The 20,528-nt window shown below is 34.7% G+C and overlaps 1 protein-coding gene across 1 annotated transcript in view; it reads left to right on the top strand.

The window, feature by feature from the left end:
* Nucleotides 1–1,097: 1,097 nt before the first annotated feature.
* The window catches only part of LOC145692532 (uncharacterized), a 57,197-nt gene continuing 37,766 nt past the window's right edge, over nt 1,098–20,528 (top strand). Inside the window, exons 1-2 of the mRNA XM_081767839.1 lie at nt 1,098–1,350; nt 17,995–18,048. Of these exons, the coding sequence (XP_081623965.1) occupies nt 1,098–1,350; nt 17,995–18,048 (307 nt within the window). The remainder of the gene's footprint in view (nt 1,351–17,994; nt 18,049–20,528) is intronic.

A 20,528-nucleotide genomic window follows, 5' to 3' on the forward strand; every position in this document is an offset into this window, starting at 1 on the left:
TCAAAATCGACTGCAATTGCACCATTATAAACTGTAAGAAGAAAACCAAGACAAACGTAGGAAAATAAAGTCAGATTAATTTTGTGTCCGGTACTATGATCTTTGAATAATAGAGTACATTTAGGGTAAACCAGAACAAAATATTGTAAAATTGAGACTCACATTTAAAATATAAATCTTACTTTAAAAGTGTGACACAAGTGTTTAACGCCATTATTACAGATTCAAATCTACCAATGGCGTTTCAAGCAATATGATATATGAAACTGCAGTAGATGTACCGTAATAAAAGTATGTAAAAGTTTATGTAATTCTACTATGAAGTCTTGTAGTTGAATAGGGACCTCGGTGGCTCAGTGGTGGAGCGTTCACTTCTAGTGCTTGGAGTACCGGGTTCAAAACCTGCCCCCGCCAAGTGAAGTTTGTGGGGGACATGTACGTGGGTTTTCTCGGGGTTCTCCCGTTTCCTCCAACTTTCTTCATTCCACCATTTCATTCATCTCTCATAATCATCGTCTCCTTTAGCCTAACCGGCATAACTGTGGGACGTAAAACTAAAAAAAAAAACATTTTATTTTCATTTCTGTAGTTGAATGGTGATTATGTAGAGAAGGTAGGCAAGATATGAATTTGTGTAAAATTAGTTCTGTTTGTATTAACAGTTTCTGTTTTGCAGTATCCAAACAACCACTTATGACACGAATCCTCCTTTGTGATACAATGAATTAACACTATGCAATTCGTCGGTATTTGCTCAACGATATAAAATATCCGTAATACTGAAGTACTAAGATGGCTTGTACATGACACTCGTAGCTCAGAAATCACTCTTTGTAAATGGTAACAATTCACTCAAATGGTTATTATTTGCTTATATTATTAATGTGAGCAGAGAAACTGTGTTTTTTTTTTTATTCATAAAACTACATTTCCTACCAGGCCATATCGACGTTTTGAGTACATTTTAAATTCACTAAGAATTAGACGTGGAAATGTTTATATTATTAATTCATTATTAAAAGTCCTTATATATATATTGTGTCTGTATCTATTATTAGTTTGAATACCATGGAATATACGACTTCCCATTGATTGGTATGGAATTCCTTATTTCGGTTCCTATATCTTATGTGGAAAAAGGTGAAATAATTGCGTCTGTGACTTGCGAGGTATCAGATGAAGATGTTCGCTCCATTCCACTGGAATCAAGAAAATGTAGATTTCCTGATGAGAACGACAGCATTTGGATTTCCGATCATTACAGCTATTCTGCTTGTTTATGGCAATGTTATGTAGACAGAAGTATGCAGCTATGCAACTGCAGTTCAATAGTTGTAGGGAACAACAAAGGTAATAATTTAGCATGTAAGAATAATGAACTAGTTATAGATAATTTTACAGAGATTGATAGATAAATAGGTAAATGCATAGATATAATTATGTATAAACTGCATAATATAAATGACGTTAAATTTGATATTTTCAAATTTATTGAATTTATTCAAAAATATATTCGGCTCTCTATCACATTATTAACAAATGCAAAGCAAGGAAATCACTGCTTTGCATACATATTACTTATTATTTAGCATATTATTTATTACACTGAAAAAGGTTAAGAAGAGGAGATATTACTAATTTTATCAAAAGCATTCCACAGTTCATATTCTGATATAATTTACTTAATTCATAATAATATCTAAATCATTGTTAACGCTTCATTCAACTATTAACCATTGAGGTGCACATTATATTAAAATCGATGAAACTATTAAAACAAAATATTGAACAGAATGCCTGCTTCTCTTTTGGTTAACTTTAATACGTTATTACGGAAAATGAATAGTATAATATCCCACGTGGTATTGAATAACACAATACTTTACGCTTGTATTTATAAACGCTACAGCATGGTTTTACGTCAGGATACTAGGGAACACGTTGATTCACTGAAACCAGCAGACGAAGGATTTCTGCACCTTTCTGCAAAACAGACGATGACATCGGATCAGCAGTACCACCGCAGCTTGGAGACCTATAAATTCGGCAACAACCCGCGAAGCCAGTACCAGATCTCTGGTGTCCCACCTACTGTTTGTCACGGAACATTATGATTAACCTATTTCGGAACCTCTAGTCTTCTACGGAAATCTTGGGTTCTTCTTTCTTAGCTTGCTATGAGGCTCTGTTAGGAATCCTTCCCTAGTTGCTTAGTATGCTATGGAGCTCTGTGGTTATAAACCTTTTCACTACTTGCCACTTAGCTTTGGGATTCCTTCGTCACTCCGCGTAGCCTGCCACGTGGCTCCATGGTGATCCCATCCGCGACCTCACGATTAGGGCTACATACTTCTAACCCAAGAAATTTAGAGAAGAATAACTATGTAGTAATACTCTAAATACTGTTAATTAATAAATAAAAGCCGGTAGTGGGAATTGATTCCGGACACTCACTTTATTACCTTCCTCTACCTACAATCTATATGGGACAGAGTATTACATGGTGAGGCTTTGACTGTCTCAGCATTTTCTGAATAGTCCCCTACCGAACGGTATTTTTATTAGCCATAAGTGAACTTTTTAAAATGCATTGGAATGTGATTTTTCTTGTCTGTGAACTTAGTGACTTAGCCTTGAGTATGCGTATGGCTCATAACAGATCAGGGAAAAATACTTTTCCGGAAGACGTTATAAAAATGGAAGAACAAACGTCTCGCAGTTGTTTCGATTCCCGCACCTTACTAAGTACTCTGAACACATTAGAGATGATCCTGATAGATTTATCTTATTATTTAACCAAATTGTGCTATTGAATTTTTGGAATGCCAAGAAAAAATAGTAACTTCTTCCTATGTATCTTGTGGACATGGCTTCCGATTCGGTATTGCAACTAAAGGCACAAAACCAACTGGGCAAACTTAGTTATGATTTTTTTTTAAATTACAGATTTAGATAGGCCAAAAATACCAGCATATCGGGGGAAATTTGAATTTTTTTCAGATTACAAATGGGGAAAATTAACCTATTTATGCACATTTAAAAAAAAACATTCAGGGTCATTCTTCAAGTCATGCTTCAGGCGACCGAGGAACACAAAATAAACTATTTATCTTTCTATATAAAGAAAAAATTACGGAAGAACGCGTTGGAAACATTTACTACGGTATAGGCTTTACAGGCACATTTTCATAACTTAGAAAAAGCACATAATTCTGTGAAAAAGCGTGATTACGTTCAATTATCACAAGTACTTTATTCTCTATGTGATCAAAATCCGTCAGTTAACAGTTTAAATTCTTTAACGATGGCTAGCCCTTCCTTTCCCATTTATCACCAACAAACAACTTATCCTTCATGCAATCAGACACCCCATTGGCATCACTGTTCACAACCTGCTCCACCATTTCTTTTACCTTCCCCCTGCCGAAGGGTGCATGTCAAACTCAAGGACCTCCAAATCCTCCCTCCCAAGTTAGCACTACACAATCGCCGCCCTATACCTCTACACCAAGCACATCTAGCACTATGAACGCGAATGGTTCATTCGAGTTAACCAGGCTTCCCGATGAGATGGTCTACTTGTGTCTTTCAGTGGCTCAGAATGCAATGAGAAATTCACAATTTAGACGTGGCGGAATTAATAATTATAAATCACGCAATACAAATAACTGCAATAATAATCAGCTTAGGAACGAAGAAATGTAGTCGTAGGATTAATAACAAAAAAAGGCCTGACCTAGACTTGAAACACTTACAGTCTGTTTTGCCATTTTTCCAGTATATGTTTTAGAAACAAGTAATAAAGAAACGCATAGAGGAGCTCCACGACAAATTTTCTCCAGAACATCTTCATAGGGCCTTTACACAGAAAGACAACGGACAACAAAAAGTTGTATCTACTGAAACTAACAAACAAATTCCGGTATCACTTTACGCTGTAGATTCAGTGAGTGATAGGAGAGAGTATAAAATTACTAAACCAGAAGCATAAACTACTAGTCAGTTTATAGAACATTAGAGAAAAATACCCTGTAATAATAGACACAGGAGGCTCTCTCAGTCTTTGACCGAAATGAAAGATTCCATCAAATACGCATTTGGTTGGTTTTAATACCAATCTTAGAGAAATTGAGAATTCAATTGTAAAATTGCGGTACATTGCTCTAATTAAATTCAAACTTTTTTCATGAACTTTTTCACAGTAGTTTCGGATTTTGGAACATGGAGAATTCTTTCCTCTATTCGGTGAAGATATTTTAAATCATCTAGAAGCTGAAATTGATATACCATGCACTACACTGTCTGTGTACAGGAATCCATGGATACCGACGTTTCCAACTGAAGTTTGTTTGCACAGGAAAAAATATCGGTAAATGTAATTAATTCAAGAAAAGACCTGACGTTCTTATCAATCGTAAAGTTACTACGGTTAAGTTACCACTGTTACCACGTTAAAACTAAGACGAATTTTTTTCTTCCTCTTAACATCAAAAATTGGAACACTGATAAAGAATATATCATTTTTCTCCAATGGAGAATTTATTGGAGAGATACTTACTGCAGGCTTTACCAACGAAATTACAAAAAATATCACTTTACTAATATCTAAAATTCTAATAGACCAATAAAATTAGCAGAAATATGCCAATTTCGTACGTTGAAAATGATCTGCATGAGGTTAATATACAGGACGATCAACAATTATGCGACCATAATGAAGAAATATTTTATAGATTAGACGAGGAAATACAGGAAAGATTGGACAAAACAGCACCCCTTTTTGATACCAAACTTCTTAACATAAATCCAGATCTGACAGATGAACAGAAAAAAGATGTACACATTTTTTTTGTAAACACCGGGAAGTTTCTTCCTATTTACCTACAGATACATTTCGTTGCTACATTCATAAAATACGTATAAATAAAGCGACATCTTTTCATAAGAGGACATCCCTATTCTTTTGGCGGTGAGACCGCAAATTAAAAGAAAAATTAAGCAGAAATAATTAAGCAGACATTATTAGAAGGTAAAATTATCAATAAATTAGCGATAGTTCATTCTCCTCGCCAATCCTGATAGTGCGAAGCCAAATACCTCAGAATTTCGCTTGGTTCTGAACTTACAAGCCCGTAATAAGTTCACAAAATGAATTAGTATACCATTTCAGTCAACAGAAGACATTTTGCATATGTATACAAACATTTTTTTAAATGAAGTATCGATATAAATCAGAGTTATTTTCAAATATTATTGGACCCTAAAAGAAATAACTCCATAACTTTTGAAGTCAATCGTAGTAGGAACTCATTTAAATTTCAGCGCTATTGATTGTTCACGCCATCTGAACTCAAAGTTTAACTATAGCAGTACGCATGATTTTGTAAGGTATACCACCTCCTATTACTGCCTTCGCTGATTATCTCATAATAGGGAGCAAAAGTTGAAAGTATCATCTATCGGACTTGAAACTACCCGGTTTGAGACACGGACACGATTTTATAGCTAGCTAAAAAGATCAATCTTTTGTACTCGAAATTAGGTGTGTTTTTCTAATTCTTTTACAGTCAGTGGAAAAGAATTCAAAATTTCTCCCGAAATTGACAACAAGATACGGAAATTAAAAAAAAAACCTTTAAGCGGGCCTTAAAAGTTTTTCCCGGATTGTGCTTATTTGAAAGTCCACATCAAAATTTATACTGAGAAAGGGAATAATTCAGGCTCCATTCTTATTTCGTTTCGACCCATCTCTGGAAATTCGTTTGTACTCAGATGCATCATCTGTATAGGACGATGAAATGTTGGTTTTACTACGATCCTAAAACGAACCAGAAACATGTCGTTTCTTACTACAGCAGATGTTTTACTAAGACTGAACGTAAAGTTTTAACGTAGCAGAAAGAATTATATGCCTTAATACATGTTCTTAGAAAATTTCGATATTTTTTACTAAATAGAAAATTCCAGCTATTAATTGATGCTAAGTGATTGACTTCATTGAATACTCAGCATGACAGATTGGGAAAATTCACTCTTATAACATATTTTTAGCAGCTTACAATTTGAAATACACAATATAGGAAGTTTGCAGCATCCTGCAGATATTTTTAGCCGTTTAGAACAATAACAGAATATTCAAAACGACGAAGAGCACGAAACGGACAATTTGAGGACGCAAAAAATTTTGACACTGAGGACGCAAAAAATTTTGTGTCTCACTCATTGGAGCAGACCCTTTAAGTCGACCAATCAACGGCACTCCCTAATGTGGTTAGAAAAAAAGAAAGAATACCTCATTTTGGGATATTAGCAGTGTTTTAGAAAATAAGCAACGTAACAAAATGTCAACACTTCATGCCGCAAAATGTTTCTGCCTTAAAGATGGACTAATATATATTACACCCAAACATCCTCAATTGGGAATTTTATACAGGGTGATACACATTGGATATGGATGGTTTTTAATGAAATAATACTCAGCCAATTTGAAAATTATTGCATGTTCATTTACGCAAAATCAAAGCTCATTATTTGCCATTTTAATTAACAAAGTTCATTACTTGCCATTTCAGTTATTTGTAAAAACATAATGTTGTCAAGGTGATGTCCATCATTTCGAATGAATGACTCAAGTCTCTTCTCAAAATCCTCCATCACACGGATTTTGAGAACAGGATGACATCTCCGCAGAGATGGCAGCAATTTCTTGAATGATTGCATTCTTCAAATTGTCCAAAGTACGTCGGTTGTGGTTATAGACACAGCTCTTAATGTATCCCCACAGAAAAAAGTCACATACTGATAAGTCCGGGGGCCTGGGAGGCCAAGAAACATTACGAAAAACTGAAATAATCTGTCCAGGAAACAATCGTATAACCGTCATTGAAGTGTTCGCGGTGTGTGATGTAGCTCCATACTGTTAATTCGTCATCTTCTTAGTTCTGCTTTCAAGAAAGTTTTAAGGATACGAATGTATCGAGACGAATTAACAGTAACTGTGACCTCGTTCTCTTCGAAAAATAAGGTCCAATAATGCCAAATGAGCCAAGAGTTCACCAGACTGTTACTTTTTCAGAGTGTAGAGGACGATGGGGGATAAGGTGTGGATTCTCTGAAGCCCGGTAATGTAGGTTATGCTTACTCACGATCCCGTTAAATGGAAATGAGCTCCATCGCTCATCAATAAAATTGCATTTTTCATTTGATCCTAAAATCACTTGCATTCTGGAAGCAAAATCAGTTCCCTTAAGATGTTGGACAGCGAACCTTTTGTAGGGATGATTTTTTAATTCTTTGTGCAAAATTCGTCTAACCGATTCACGATTGACTCGTAGCTCACTAGCATGACGTCTAGCTGACCGTCCTGGGCTTCTGACTACCGATTCCATTACCCTTTCAAAATTTTCTGGCGTCGTTACACTGCGTCTCAGGCCAGGATGCTTCTTATCCAGTATGTTTCCAGACGATCTTAAGTTTTTCACCCATCTGAGGATTGTCTTACGGCTTGGAACAGTTCCATGTCCACCGACATTAAACCGCGCACGAAACGATCGCTGCGTAACTGTAATAGACTCACCACTTCACGAAACTGTCACAGATAAACAATCGACGTTGAAATTCCCACTGCCCCATAGTGACTGACCAGTGACTGAGTAAATGAAATGGTGTCTTGTGTAGAGCAGAACTATCCCCACAACGATCACCTCCCACCAACTCACTCTCAGTACTACGCAGTTCAAAACCGTCCGGCTACCCTGTATTTGCTTTTCATATCAAAGTATTTACTAAACAAATTATTTGATGCAATCTATAAAAATCCAATGGCTCCTCATTTTGGTTATACTAAAACTTACCAACCGACATTACGGAAATATTATTTCCCTATGAAAACATATATAGCACACATAACAACGGCATGTAGAAATACAAAAAATACTATCTAGTTCATCAACCAACCATCTAGATACCAACTAATCCATCTGGTCTCTTACTACTATCCCCTACTTCAGCTATTTATACTGCGTGGCAGTATAACTCGATAGGAAAGATACTTGTGGGACAGGGAAAATTTAAACACATCATTCTAGCAGTTAAAATGTCATCGTGTTTCTGTGTCAGAAGGATTGTAGATAAAATTACAGCTGAAGAAATCCAGCAATTTCTCATTCACGAAATCATCTTGAAATATGGAGCTATTTACCTATATATAGACAGTCGCTCTGTAAATAACTCAAAGAGACTACACTATTTAGCAACACTCTACAACTTTGAGTTTAAGTTTTGTCCTTCATACAATCACAAAACTTTAGGTGTAGAGAAAATATTCCACAGTATTGTACAGAATTCTTTTAAACCTTTTGTACAGGAAAATCAAAATCAGTTGCCAAAATTTATTTCATACATAATTTCTATCAATAGCTTTATCCAGGCTGTAACCAAGTGTTCAATTTTTTCTTCTTACATGGGTAACAACCAAAAACTATTTCTGATATTGCGATTGGATCCACTCCAACATTATATATGTACGAGGAACAGTTGAACAGAATTAGGGGAACTGTAAAAGGTAATTTAGCGGCAAGCTACGAGAAAAAAGAAACATTTTGATGCGAAACGTAAACAAACTATTTTTACAGAAGAACAAACAGTACTTCTGTTCTACAGAAAATATCAGCTTTTAGTACCAGATTTATTATCTTCCAAATAGATGGGTCCAGTTTCTATGCTTCAAAGGATCAATCCTAATCTCTATAGAGTTAAATTCCCCGCTTCTTGTCGTCAATACATATAGGAAACTTCTCTGGATATAATTAAACCCTACTATGAGAGCATGGATGAAACTTATTATAGACATAGCAAACTTCATTTTACCATACGCGCGAAGATATTTAAACCATGAAAATACTCATAATGCAACTTACAACGCATAAATGAACTTAAAACATTTTCTACAGACGACTTCATGTTTCATAATATTTACCTCAAGAGAAAAGAAGAATTGAAAAATGAATAAAGAACACATTGCGGAACAAATACTTCCTATTTTATATTTTTACATTAGGCTGATTCACTACTCCGCACTGAATGGAAGAATGTTATAACATTTCTGCATTTAAGAAAGCGAATGATCTATAGAAAGACGAGTAACCTATAATTCTTAACTTTTTCAATTATTATGTACTTTTTTTTAACTATGAACGACATATTGTCACCAACTTTATAGATCATAAACATTATACAAAGTTTACGACAAATCATGGTCACCGTTACTTTATACATGATGTCCAACAATTTAGATTCATCATCATCATTATTGTCATTTAAAAATTTGGTTCTTTATATAAATATAGGCATATGATTATTGCTAATATTTTAGAAATATTACATCTTTTGCGTCCTGATCAAGAAGTCAAACTGTTTTCATCAGGAACTTTCCTATATAACCATCTTTATATTCCAGTGATAATTTCAACCTTTTTGAATTCGCAAATCTCTTTGTGTTATACATACTATATAGACGTCTTCTCTCAAAAACAAAAAACATCCAAATGACCCGGAATAGCTATATCTCCGCCTATTCAAATGGACGAATTTAATAGTATTCCTGTTGCTAATGGACAAACTGTTTAACAGGCTCGAACACCGCCGCCTGGAACCTAAAAGTTCGGCAGCAACCAGTGAACCACTACCAGTTCTCTGGTATTCCTCGTAGTGTTTGCCACGGAACATTAGGAGTAACCTAATCCTAAGCCTCTAGTCTGTTACTGGACTCTTGGGTTTTTCTTTCTTCTGGCTTTGCCTGCTACGAGGCTCTGGTCGGAAAACTTACGCAGTTGCTTAGCCTGCTAAGTGGCTCTCTGACTACTACTCATTACTACTCACTACTTCTCACTGCTTGCCACGGAACTTTGGGGATTCCTTGGTCACTCTCCGCAGCCTGCCACGGAGCTCCATGGAGTTCCTGTCCGCGACCTCACGGTCAAGAACTTCCAATTTCCATCCTAACTAATTCAGAGGAGAATAAGCTTGTAGCGTTTCTGTAAATACTGTTATTTAGTATATTTTATAATAAAAGCCTGTAAAAGCCGGTAATGTTACTCGATTTCGGACACTCATTTTGTTACCTTGCTCTACCTACAACCTATATTGGACAGAGTTTTACAATATATATAGATCACGCTAATCTTTCACTGATTGCTTGCATAATTTCATTGAAAATGTTTGTAACATTTTCAAATTTGTCTGACCTCTTTTCAACATATTGTTTAAATGTCTATGAAAATATTTTGAATTCATAGACGGTCGTGTATTAACATGTTTTACATGCAGGTATGAACATGTGAATGTTGCTACATATACACATCTGAAGTTTTGTAAATTGCTCAGAAATAGCCATTCTTAATAAATAGAGGATTACATCCTCTAACACGATTTTTTCGTCAGTGTTTCTGCCAATAAATAATTGCTTCTTTTTGTCAATAATAACTCTCTACAAAATGTCCAATAATTCGATTTACTATCTACATAGGAACATATACACTAGGATCGCTAATTGTTTGAGAATCTCTTTCGTCTACAAACTTGGTTTGTGGATAGGTGTTAACCCATAGTACAAATGGGCACACTTATAGTTGCAGAGCTCATCAACTTCAACATTCTCAAAAAGCAATCATATTGAAATGATTTTTTTGAAAGAATTACATTTTTGTGTAAATTTGTTACCCTGGTAAGGACAGAGAATGAAACAAGTATTTTAGTGTATCTGGAAAATTTGAATTTAATGTACCACTTATTGCAAACTCGAAATATATATGGACACTAGTTGTAAGGGAAACAATGGAAAATAAACCAGGTTTTAAAAGCTATGCGCGTAATTTCGCTTTTGGAAATAGTATGATAATGTAACGATAATTAGAAAAATAATGAGTATAAATCACACCTATTTCTTAACCGCTAAAAACTTAACATATTTTATTACTTGCTAAATTTTATAATAGAATGGGATATCTTCCAAGGATGCAAAAGTTATTTTATAGGTTTCTCATAAAGGTATATCTTGATACGGAGCAACTTGCGCATACATAGGAAATCGTATGTGAAAATCAGGTCTGCTTATATCTAAGTACAAAAACACCAATAATTGTTTGTAAAAACACTTTAAACTATAATATGATCAGACATTTAAGCACACTCACAATCTGTAAAATTTCAAAAAGAGACATTAAACAATTTGTAAGCATATCTCTTTCAATTGTGTTATTATGGCGGTGATCCTTAGAAAAGCAACCGCTCCCATTTCAAAAAAAAAAAAGTCAAATTATTTACGTGTAATGTTTATGTGTAATATATCAAGTTCTTTATGGGAAATAAACGGTTGCTGTGTAATACGTAGCTCAATACTACGCCAATTCAGAGTTGCATAGAGAAACGTATATTCACTCAATTCAAATAGTTTTTCATATGCATCATTATTTGTGATAAAACACGTATATTTTTGTTAATTTTACCCTTAAATATATTAATGCGACTATTCGTGTATACATATATTTCCTATTACTTTTTCTAAATAGAAGTCTTGAGATATGAACCTACTGATAAGTTTCAAACTTCGAATATTTCTTAAAAGGTTAGTTTGAAGTTTTGTTTACACATTAGTAAATGTAAAATGCACGTGAAACTTCCATGAATGCATAATATAAGTGAGAAGAATGTTCTGTGTACATGCTCATTCATAATGAATTTTGTAATTTAATTCATCAAACAGAACTCGCATTTACATTTTCTTACAACACAATTTATTTCGCGGTAATGTTCACTGTATACTTTCCGAAGAAAAATTAATTGCATTTTCCAATATTATTATCTAATATGGAAAATATGTACTAACGTTTAGTAATAAAATAGATTTTTATATTATTGTAAAATAAATTTCCCTGCTTAAAGAAAGAATTCAAAGTTGTCGCCTAATAATAAGCAGTTTAATGTGCAATCAAAACAGACACAGACATGGTAATAAAACACGAATATATAAGCAGCACATCTCATATATATATATATATATATATATATATATATATATATATATATATATATTAAATTATAGCAACATAGCTGAGTCCGATTTAAATGTTTACATGTAAGTTAATTATTAATAATGTTTTGCACTTAATATTACTTTACTCTCAATATTCCTGTGTAAGAAGAGTATTTAGCTAGTTTGAAAATATGGATATAATTCTGTGTCACCCTCGTTAACTATTTACACAAAAAATAATATTTAGTCTTATGATCTATGTCTCTGCTATATTATCTTTTCTATAATGTACCTCAAACCAGTAAATAAACTTTTTTACTAAGATTTCAATCTTAGAATATTTATAACAATACTGTTAATTGGGTTTCATCCACACAGAGGTTTCTTATTATATAGCTCTGTACAACACATTTTATTAGCATACTGAAATTAACATAGAGAAAATAAAAGAAATCACTATAAACAAAACAACACGTAGTAAGGGAGCTAATGCAAGTATATATTTTTATTTTTCCATTAATTATTATACGTGAATTATACATGTAATGTTACATATTGCATAGGATTAAAACACGTTGCGTACGTGTTTTAATATACCATTATTAGTAACAATAAAAAACGATGAGCAGTATAGATTTCTTTAATTATTGGAAATGAAGGTAAGGCTTGTATGTGACGTATAAGTGTTTAAAGGGAAAGAGGTTTTACAATGTATTGATGATGCACAAGTATAAATATTTCCTCATTCTAAGCTAAATTAAGTTGAAAATATTTTTTGAGACAGATTAGTAATTGTTTAGGAGAATATTTTAGTCCTGATTCATACACATAGAGATGGTATATAATATGATTAACAACTTAGGAAACGATAAGGTAAATTTTCTGATACTTTTTGTTATCACCAAATTAAATTAATTGCCAAACAATAAAAGGTAATCTTAAACAAGACATCAGGCATAACAGCTCTTTAGTTTTGTATCTCATACGTATGTGGATGAGATATGTATGAGGGTTCACCACAAACACTTTTCTCACACAACTCACTAATGGACGTGTGGGTTAACATTAAAGTAACTCCACGACGTACGTTCCTGGCTGGTGCGAGAAAAATCCGTACCTTGCAGAACACATACAGGTAGTCACAATATAGAAGAACTAGGACATTTGAATACCCGTTTCTACTTATACGCACGAGTTTAGCGGACCCGCGACTTCACTAGTTGGGGGCTAGCCGTAATACCAGTAATAGATCGACTATGATACGTGTGCCCCTTTACTTACTTGTGTGGCGAATTTCACGAACGTATTCACCGAAATCGACGCATGGAGAAAGCTCCGAGAGCCCGGGTTTTACTGTTGTGAGCTGAGTTGATCAACTGGTCAAAATTGGCAATTCATTTTAAAATATTAAATGTTAAATTTCATTAGAGTTAAATGTTAAATTTCAATCACAAATGTATAAATGAATATATAATTGACAAAAACTAAAATTTTTCTTAACCTGTGAATCTCAAAATATATGTGGAAATGGTTCTAAAAAGAAAACTCAATATTAATTGCAAGTCACATGTAATAACATATTAAAAATTTTAGAAAGTGGGAGAGGATTCGAAAAATAATTTTGAAATTAAAAACGCTTAACGACAAGATGCATTGTAAAACCAAAATGTCCTTCTACTAGCTGCGGGTACGGAGGCATGCCACGGGCTTCACATAGCTTTTAGACAAGGAGATTACCTTACGCATATAATGTGTGTTATTATTTACTGAAAAGCTTAAAATCTTACGTCGGAAATTGAAGATTAATAACACTGAGCTAAAAGTAAATTAATAGTAGTTTGTAATACTAGCATTCAGGTAGATGAGTGAAGTATTAAATGTAAACAAAACAATAAAGAATCAATCAATTATAATGTCTGTTCTTCGTATACGTAAACACAGGTGGTCGAAAATTCCAGTTATTGCCTTATCAAAACAAAAGGATGTGAAACGAATTACATGCTTATTACGTAAGATATGAAAGTCTAAAAGCAAACAGAAAGATCAGAAGAAATGTGTAATATTTTCTTACTTTATTAATGTGTCAACTTAATTTTGAAAACAAATAAAGTACGTCGCTTTCCTGAAACAAATATATATATCAATATCTCTGAGACGGTTGGGACCTCACAAATAAGTAGTGTGCCATGTAGGCTTTTGAAGAAAGCCTACCATGATTTGTGGAAAGGCTGAAACCTGAAGATTTATACTCAAAGCTTCGACCATGTAAATTTCTGAAGGAAATCCTCCATACCCTTTGCTATGGCTGCAGCCTGAAGACTCGTGAGAAGAGATCTTCCGCCACATTTTTCAAGAAATCCCCCATAGACTATAGCAATTCTGTTAACAAATTTCTAATAGTTATGTTTATGTGGAAGTCTCAGTCACCTTTTTCTTTTTTCTTTTTCTTTGCTTAGTATCCCTATTTGGATAGTTACAGTTATTTTGTCTATCCCTAAAATGATTACTGCTACGTACAGATCTATTCTTCACGTTATCACGCAAGTTGCGATTCCAAAAATGTTTCCTATTACTATGATTACCTGATCGCTATTTACGATTCCTACTTTTTCTGTTCTTATTTTTAATGTGCGGTCTTAGTTATGATTCCTCTTAAGCTTTGTGTTGTTTACAAGCTGATTTTGATAATTTCCTTATTATCCTCATTATACGAATTGTTTTGTTGCATACTTTGCAAATTAGGATATCGCCTATTATTATACTCGTAACTATTACAAGCTGGTGTCTTTTCTCTCTGTGATTTGTGATAGCAGCTGTTTGATGGGCTTACGACTTCAAAATTTTCACTATACTACTACTAGTTGTGTCATTAGATTCTGAATAAATAGAATCATTACTAGATCTATTACGAGGTTGCCTTAGAATGTCTATCTCTGATTCGGATTCAGATTCCTATATTTTATTTTCATTTGGAGTATATCTCTATTATCGGGGTTCAAATTTCTGTATTTCACTCACAGTAGGAATATCTGTCTGTAATTTGGGTTTAGATTCCTTTGTTCTGTCTTAAGCGCTCTCTATTTGTTTTTGTTATAACGAATCTCGTCTCGTATAGCGTATAGCTTCTGACCTAACACACTCTGCAACTCGAAAAAATTTTCTTCATTTTTGTCTGCTTTCTGTAAAAGTAAATCCAGCTTAGTAGCCAAGTCTACTTCCTGGTTTACCATCTTGGACAAAAGGTAAACTTAAAACGTATAATTAGAATAACGTGAAATCATTTTTTTTTAAATTGCAGGTTCTAAGCTGAAAAAGAAATGGTATATTAAACTATTAATATTATGGGTATTCGAGCATCGGCGGTCTCGACTCGTATCACTAGTTCTGGCGGTATATCCTGTTTCAAGGGAACACTTATTCTATAATGGTAACTGTTCGAGAACCAACGATCTCGACTCGGGTCGCTGTTTTCGGATGTCTTTCTCCTATAAGCGTATTCTACATCTGTTCGAGTACGAACATTCTCAATTCGACTCCCTGTTTGATCGCCATTTACTCTGCAACCGTTTTCCGGATCTACACCCTGGTGTACCACCAACGAGTACTTTCAGGAGACCTGCACTTACGTGGTTAAGACATCAAAGAACATTTCGCAGACCGTCCTCCGGTCTCAACAATTAGATGAGCATCAAGCACCCAGATGTTCGGATCTCTCGTCTAGAAACCCTCAAGACATCCAGATGATCACGCAGACCACGACACACAAAAATGTATTTTACACATGCAAAGAAAAGACATTAAATAGAATAATGCTATGTTTATTAATTAAATGCACTATGCGTAAACATGTAGAAGAAAATCAATCACAACGCTGTGATCCTTTATTTACTTGTATGGCGAATTTTACGAACGTATTCGCCGAAATCGACGCATGGAGAAAACTCCCAGAGTTTACATGTTTTGGTTGTGAGCTCGGTTGACCAACTGGTCTATGTTGACAGTTCATTTTAAAATGTGATTAGGTTAAGCCACCTGTATGGATATTCAAATTAAATGCGGAAAGAATTTGCGTTAATTCACAGTTCACTGCCAACGATGTGCAATAACACGATAACTAACCGTAAGAACTTCTATATAAAACTGCCTGAACGATATATATGGTTGGCACCGTTGAGTCGTTCTCACACCTGGCAGTCTGGCGAGGTTGCAGTTTGTCTGATCCCGTCTACCGCAGTATTTCCGTAAATAATTAAAGAAAGCACTTGATTCGGTTCCAAATAACTATAGAACTTAAAATTTGCAAATTAATGTGTAAGGAAAGAAACATCGAGGCACCAAGAAACAAAAATCCTATTATCATATATGTAGTTCAGATAATGAATGTTGTCAGTGTTACTCACTCAATCTTCCGATGATGAAAAAGCGTTTCAGACATATACAGGGTGTCCATAAAGTCCGTTGTCACCCTCTGTATCTTCAAAACGACTGCAAATATGAGAAAACGCAATAACCCTTCCATCATTATTTTAAATGGCTTGAATTTCGAGCTATATAAGATATACCCCAGACACCCCATTATAAGGGTACGTGGGGTCAATTTGAAACTTTTAAATAACAAAAAAGATCGAGTAATATACAACTGAAAAGGTCTCAACAAGAAAAGTATTTTGGCGGAAGTTTCAAGTCCTTACTTTGTCCCCATCCTGAATGGCGGGGTTTCATATTTCGTGTCCCTAAAGTCCATTGCCACTCCATGTATCTTTGACACAACTGCAAATATGAGAAAACGTAGAAACACGTCCATTTTATTTTAGGACACTTAAATTCCGAGCTCTAAATCGTCCACTCCAGACACCTCGTAGAGGGGTAAGTGGGGTCAATTTGAAAGTATTAAATAGCAGAAGGGGTCAATAATATATCAGTGGAAAGGTCTCGACAGGATAAATATTTTCTAGACCGTACCAAGTCCCTATTTTTATCTCTTACAAAATGGCGGGAGTTCCTATTTCCTGTCCATAAAGTCCATTACAACCCTTTGGATCTTCGAAACGATTGCAAATATTTGAAAATCAAAAACAAATCCATAATTATTTTAAGGGGCTTAAATATTGAGTTTTAGAAGGTCCGGATCGGACTTCGTGGATACCAAATATGAATCCCCGCCATTTTGGATTGGTACAAAATAGCGACTCGAAACTTTTGGCAAAATATTTCTCTTGTCGAGTCCTTTCCATCGATGTATTACTCGACACCCTTTGCCAGTTGACCCCACGTATCCGTATATAGGGTTCTGGGATTGACCTACTACAGTTCATAATTCTAGCCCCTTAAAACAATGATGGAGGTGTTTATGCGTTTCCCATATTCGCAGTCGTTTCAAAGATAGATCGGGTGGAAACGGAATTTATGGACACTCTGTATATGAGTGAAAGATGAAAGACTCTTTTGAACTTGATTTTTGGTAGAGAAATTGAACTGTTAGCAATTGGCACCGAAGAAAAGAAATTATTAGCGTCGAAAAAATCAAGTATAAATTGAACTATGAATTCCGCCTTTCAAAATATACAAAGGGTCCAGAAAAATTATTTACATGTCCTTGTGATGGTTACAAATGTATTATTCCGTTACTATTCAATTTGTCATCAAAGTTCGTATACATTTTTGTGAAACATAACTCGACCTAGATGTTTGCAGTTGGAAGAACGTGAGCTAACAATTCGGTATTTATTACTCCTGAAAATGAGGTATCCAACACAATGATGATTGTCAGCAAATAGCGTTTTTATCCTTTTGGGAACGCCGAAGTCAGTTCTTATGGCGAGAAAGTTAGAATGTAAAGTCCCGTGTACCGAGAGGTATAGTATTAGTGAACTCCAGAACTGATAACTGATTTTTTTATTCTATATAGATGATCATAAGGGGATAACGTAGTTAATTTTGGTTTATTTTGTATTTCTTTACAGATCGTCAATCATTATGTGACCCTTCTGGCAAGGCATGCTTAGAGAATTTCAAAGGTATTTATATTACGGTTTTTAACAATATTTCTTTTTAGACACATTCGATGTACATTGCTGGTAATTTACAAATGATACGTTTTCTATGAGTTATAGTCAAGTGGTTTATTACATTAATAATTAAACAAACAAAAACCCTACCAAAACATACGCAATAAACTTTAAGTGCAAGAATTATTTTCAGTGGCATTACAAGTCGAATATTTCTCTGAATGTTGTCTAAACGGCCTCAGATGAGAGAGAAAACTTAGAGTGAATTGTCAATAAAATTGAACGTCCGTTACTGGAATTTGTTATTAATTATCAATTAAGCGTTTCGTAGATATTAATCAAAGTTTGAATCTGCTACTAAGCGCACTGATTATAGTGGTTCATTTGAGTACTAGGATCTTCTTTTAAATCCTTAACTGACATGAGCTAGTTATCCTTCCTGCAGAATTTTCTGCGCCTTAGGATCAGGATTAGAGGAGTAGTGCAGTAGTTTCCAGAGGGCAAGAACTTCCGAGTCAGTAGAACAAACTCCTTCCATAGGTGGGTCGTGGCGCGTTGCGAGATTATACGATGTTTCAAGTGCTACGAAGACATGACTTGAAGAAATATCAGGGTTAGCAGAAGTAAGTAGAGGAAACTCCGCGTAGTTATTAGTATGCAAGGATTCTTTTTGATGTGGAAGATGATGAGATATACGAAGCGATGGCGGTTAGAACTTCGAACTTGCGGATCAACTTTGAATTGCGAACATTTTTTGCGATGGCACTCTTGAACAAAATGGTCCTGTGAATTGCACAACGCACAAGTTTGGATTTGACCTGAGTAACTAGAAAATACGCAAACCGCACACTGTAATAAATGAAGGAATATTTTATTTAATCTTCAGTTTAATTAATTTACGTCCAGAATGGGTGACATGTATATGGTCTACAGAATACCGTTCGGACAAAAAAAAGAAAAAGAAACTCTTGTTAACTCTTAAATACTAAGTTCCATGGGGCACAAAACCAGTTTAACGACTGTAATACTCTTGCCAGCGAGATCAAAATGAAGCAAATTTTCTATGTCATTATCGGTGTATTTGACTTCACCACTAGTTGAAGACGGAATTCTTTCATACAGCACCTTGTTGAGTAACTTAATGTACAGCGGGGGACACTTCTAAATGGTACAGCCATATGGAGATTTACGGCTAAGGTGTATCATTTAGAAGTGTCCCCCGCTGTACAATTGTTTCCTTATGAAATCCATTTCTATGTTATGAATTTGAACAATGGTTGATTTGAATGTGTTTTGTATATATTCATGTATAAAAATTGAAGTAGGATGTGACTTACTTGACCAAAATTGATACGTAAGGTATTCTCACTTAAGCTACTCATGTTGAATTTTCGTCGTACGACGACCGTAAAAATCGCTTCGAAGAAACAAAATATGTAGATTTAGAACACTACTAAGAGCGGAAATATCACACTACGATATTAACACAGTAATCAAACTAATTTAGTGACGTGTCGTTTGTTACAACACAAACGGACAGCGAGCGAGAGACAAAGTTATGAGCACGAAGTCTCAGGGATATATGTAACCTGGGCTTATCGAAGTACTCTAAGACATCACTATTAGGTAAGGGGGTGAGGAAACGTGGCGTGAAGTGTCTTCAGCAAATTGCAAACGTTTACTTTTACGTTTGAATGTTGTTAAACTCTTGTTCAGATCATAAAGAAATAGTAAGTATTATATAGGAGCAACAGTCAAGTGAATTCAATTATAAATTGTCAAATTAAGCTGTTAAAATGAGCAATAGAAGTAGTATTAGTGTATGTTGTTGTAGCATTTAGATATGAGGAAGTTTAACGCCCTGTTTGAAGATCGAATCTAATATTATGAGACTACGGTTTAATTATATCTTTTAGGGTATTTCTTTATAATTATATTCTTTCGCGAGCCTTTAATATACATTGCAGATTGTCGAGTTCAACATTTTATTCAGTTTAGTCGATATTGGGGAAATCAAAATCTCTAACTGTTGGCCCCGAAAACGTGATGTGTCGCCCGAATACTCAAACGTACTTTTTATATACATATATTCTGTTTAATAAGTTATTTTGCATCGAAGTTTTGTTTTTGTGAAAGGTAGAAAATAAAAGTTATAATGCAAAGAAATACTAAAATCTAGCTATCTATGCCGAAAGCGTCGATGGACCATGGGTGGGATACTAGCGAACTCTCGTCAAACATTGCATGACCTGCAGCGACGATCCAATATGACCCCACTCCCGTTTTGAAAATTATATAACGATTATTTCAGTATTCCTGAAGAAAGCTCATTGAGATATTGTCAAAGTGAAGTGGGTGAGTGAGGGAGCACTCTACCCACCATGGGCCATATCGGGTTTAAAAAGGGGGAATGAATAAGTTTCTTGGCATATCAAGATATCGATGTTGGATAACAAAAGCATAAAAGAAATGTTGACTGTAAATTTGTA

Source organism: Thermobia domestica, chromosome 8 (genome assembly GCF_964235325.1).
Source record: "Thermobia domestica chromosome 8, izTheDome1.hap1.1, whole genome shotgun sequence".
NCBI lineage: Eukaryota > Metazoa > Arthropoda > Insecta > Zygentoma > Lepismatidae > Thermobia > Thermobia domestica.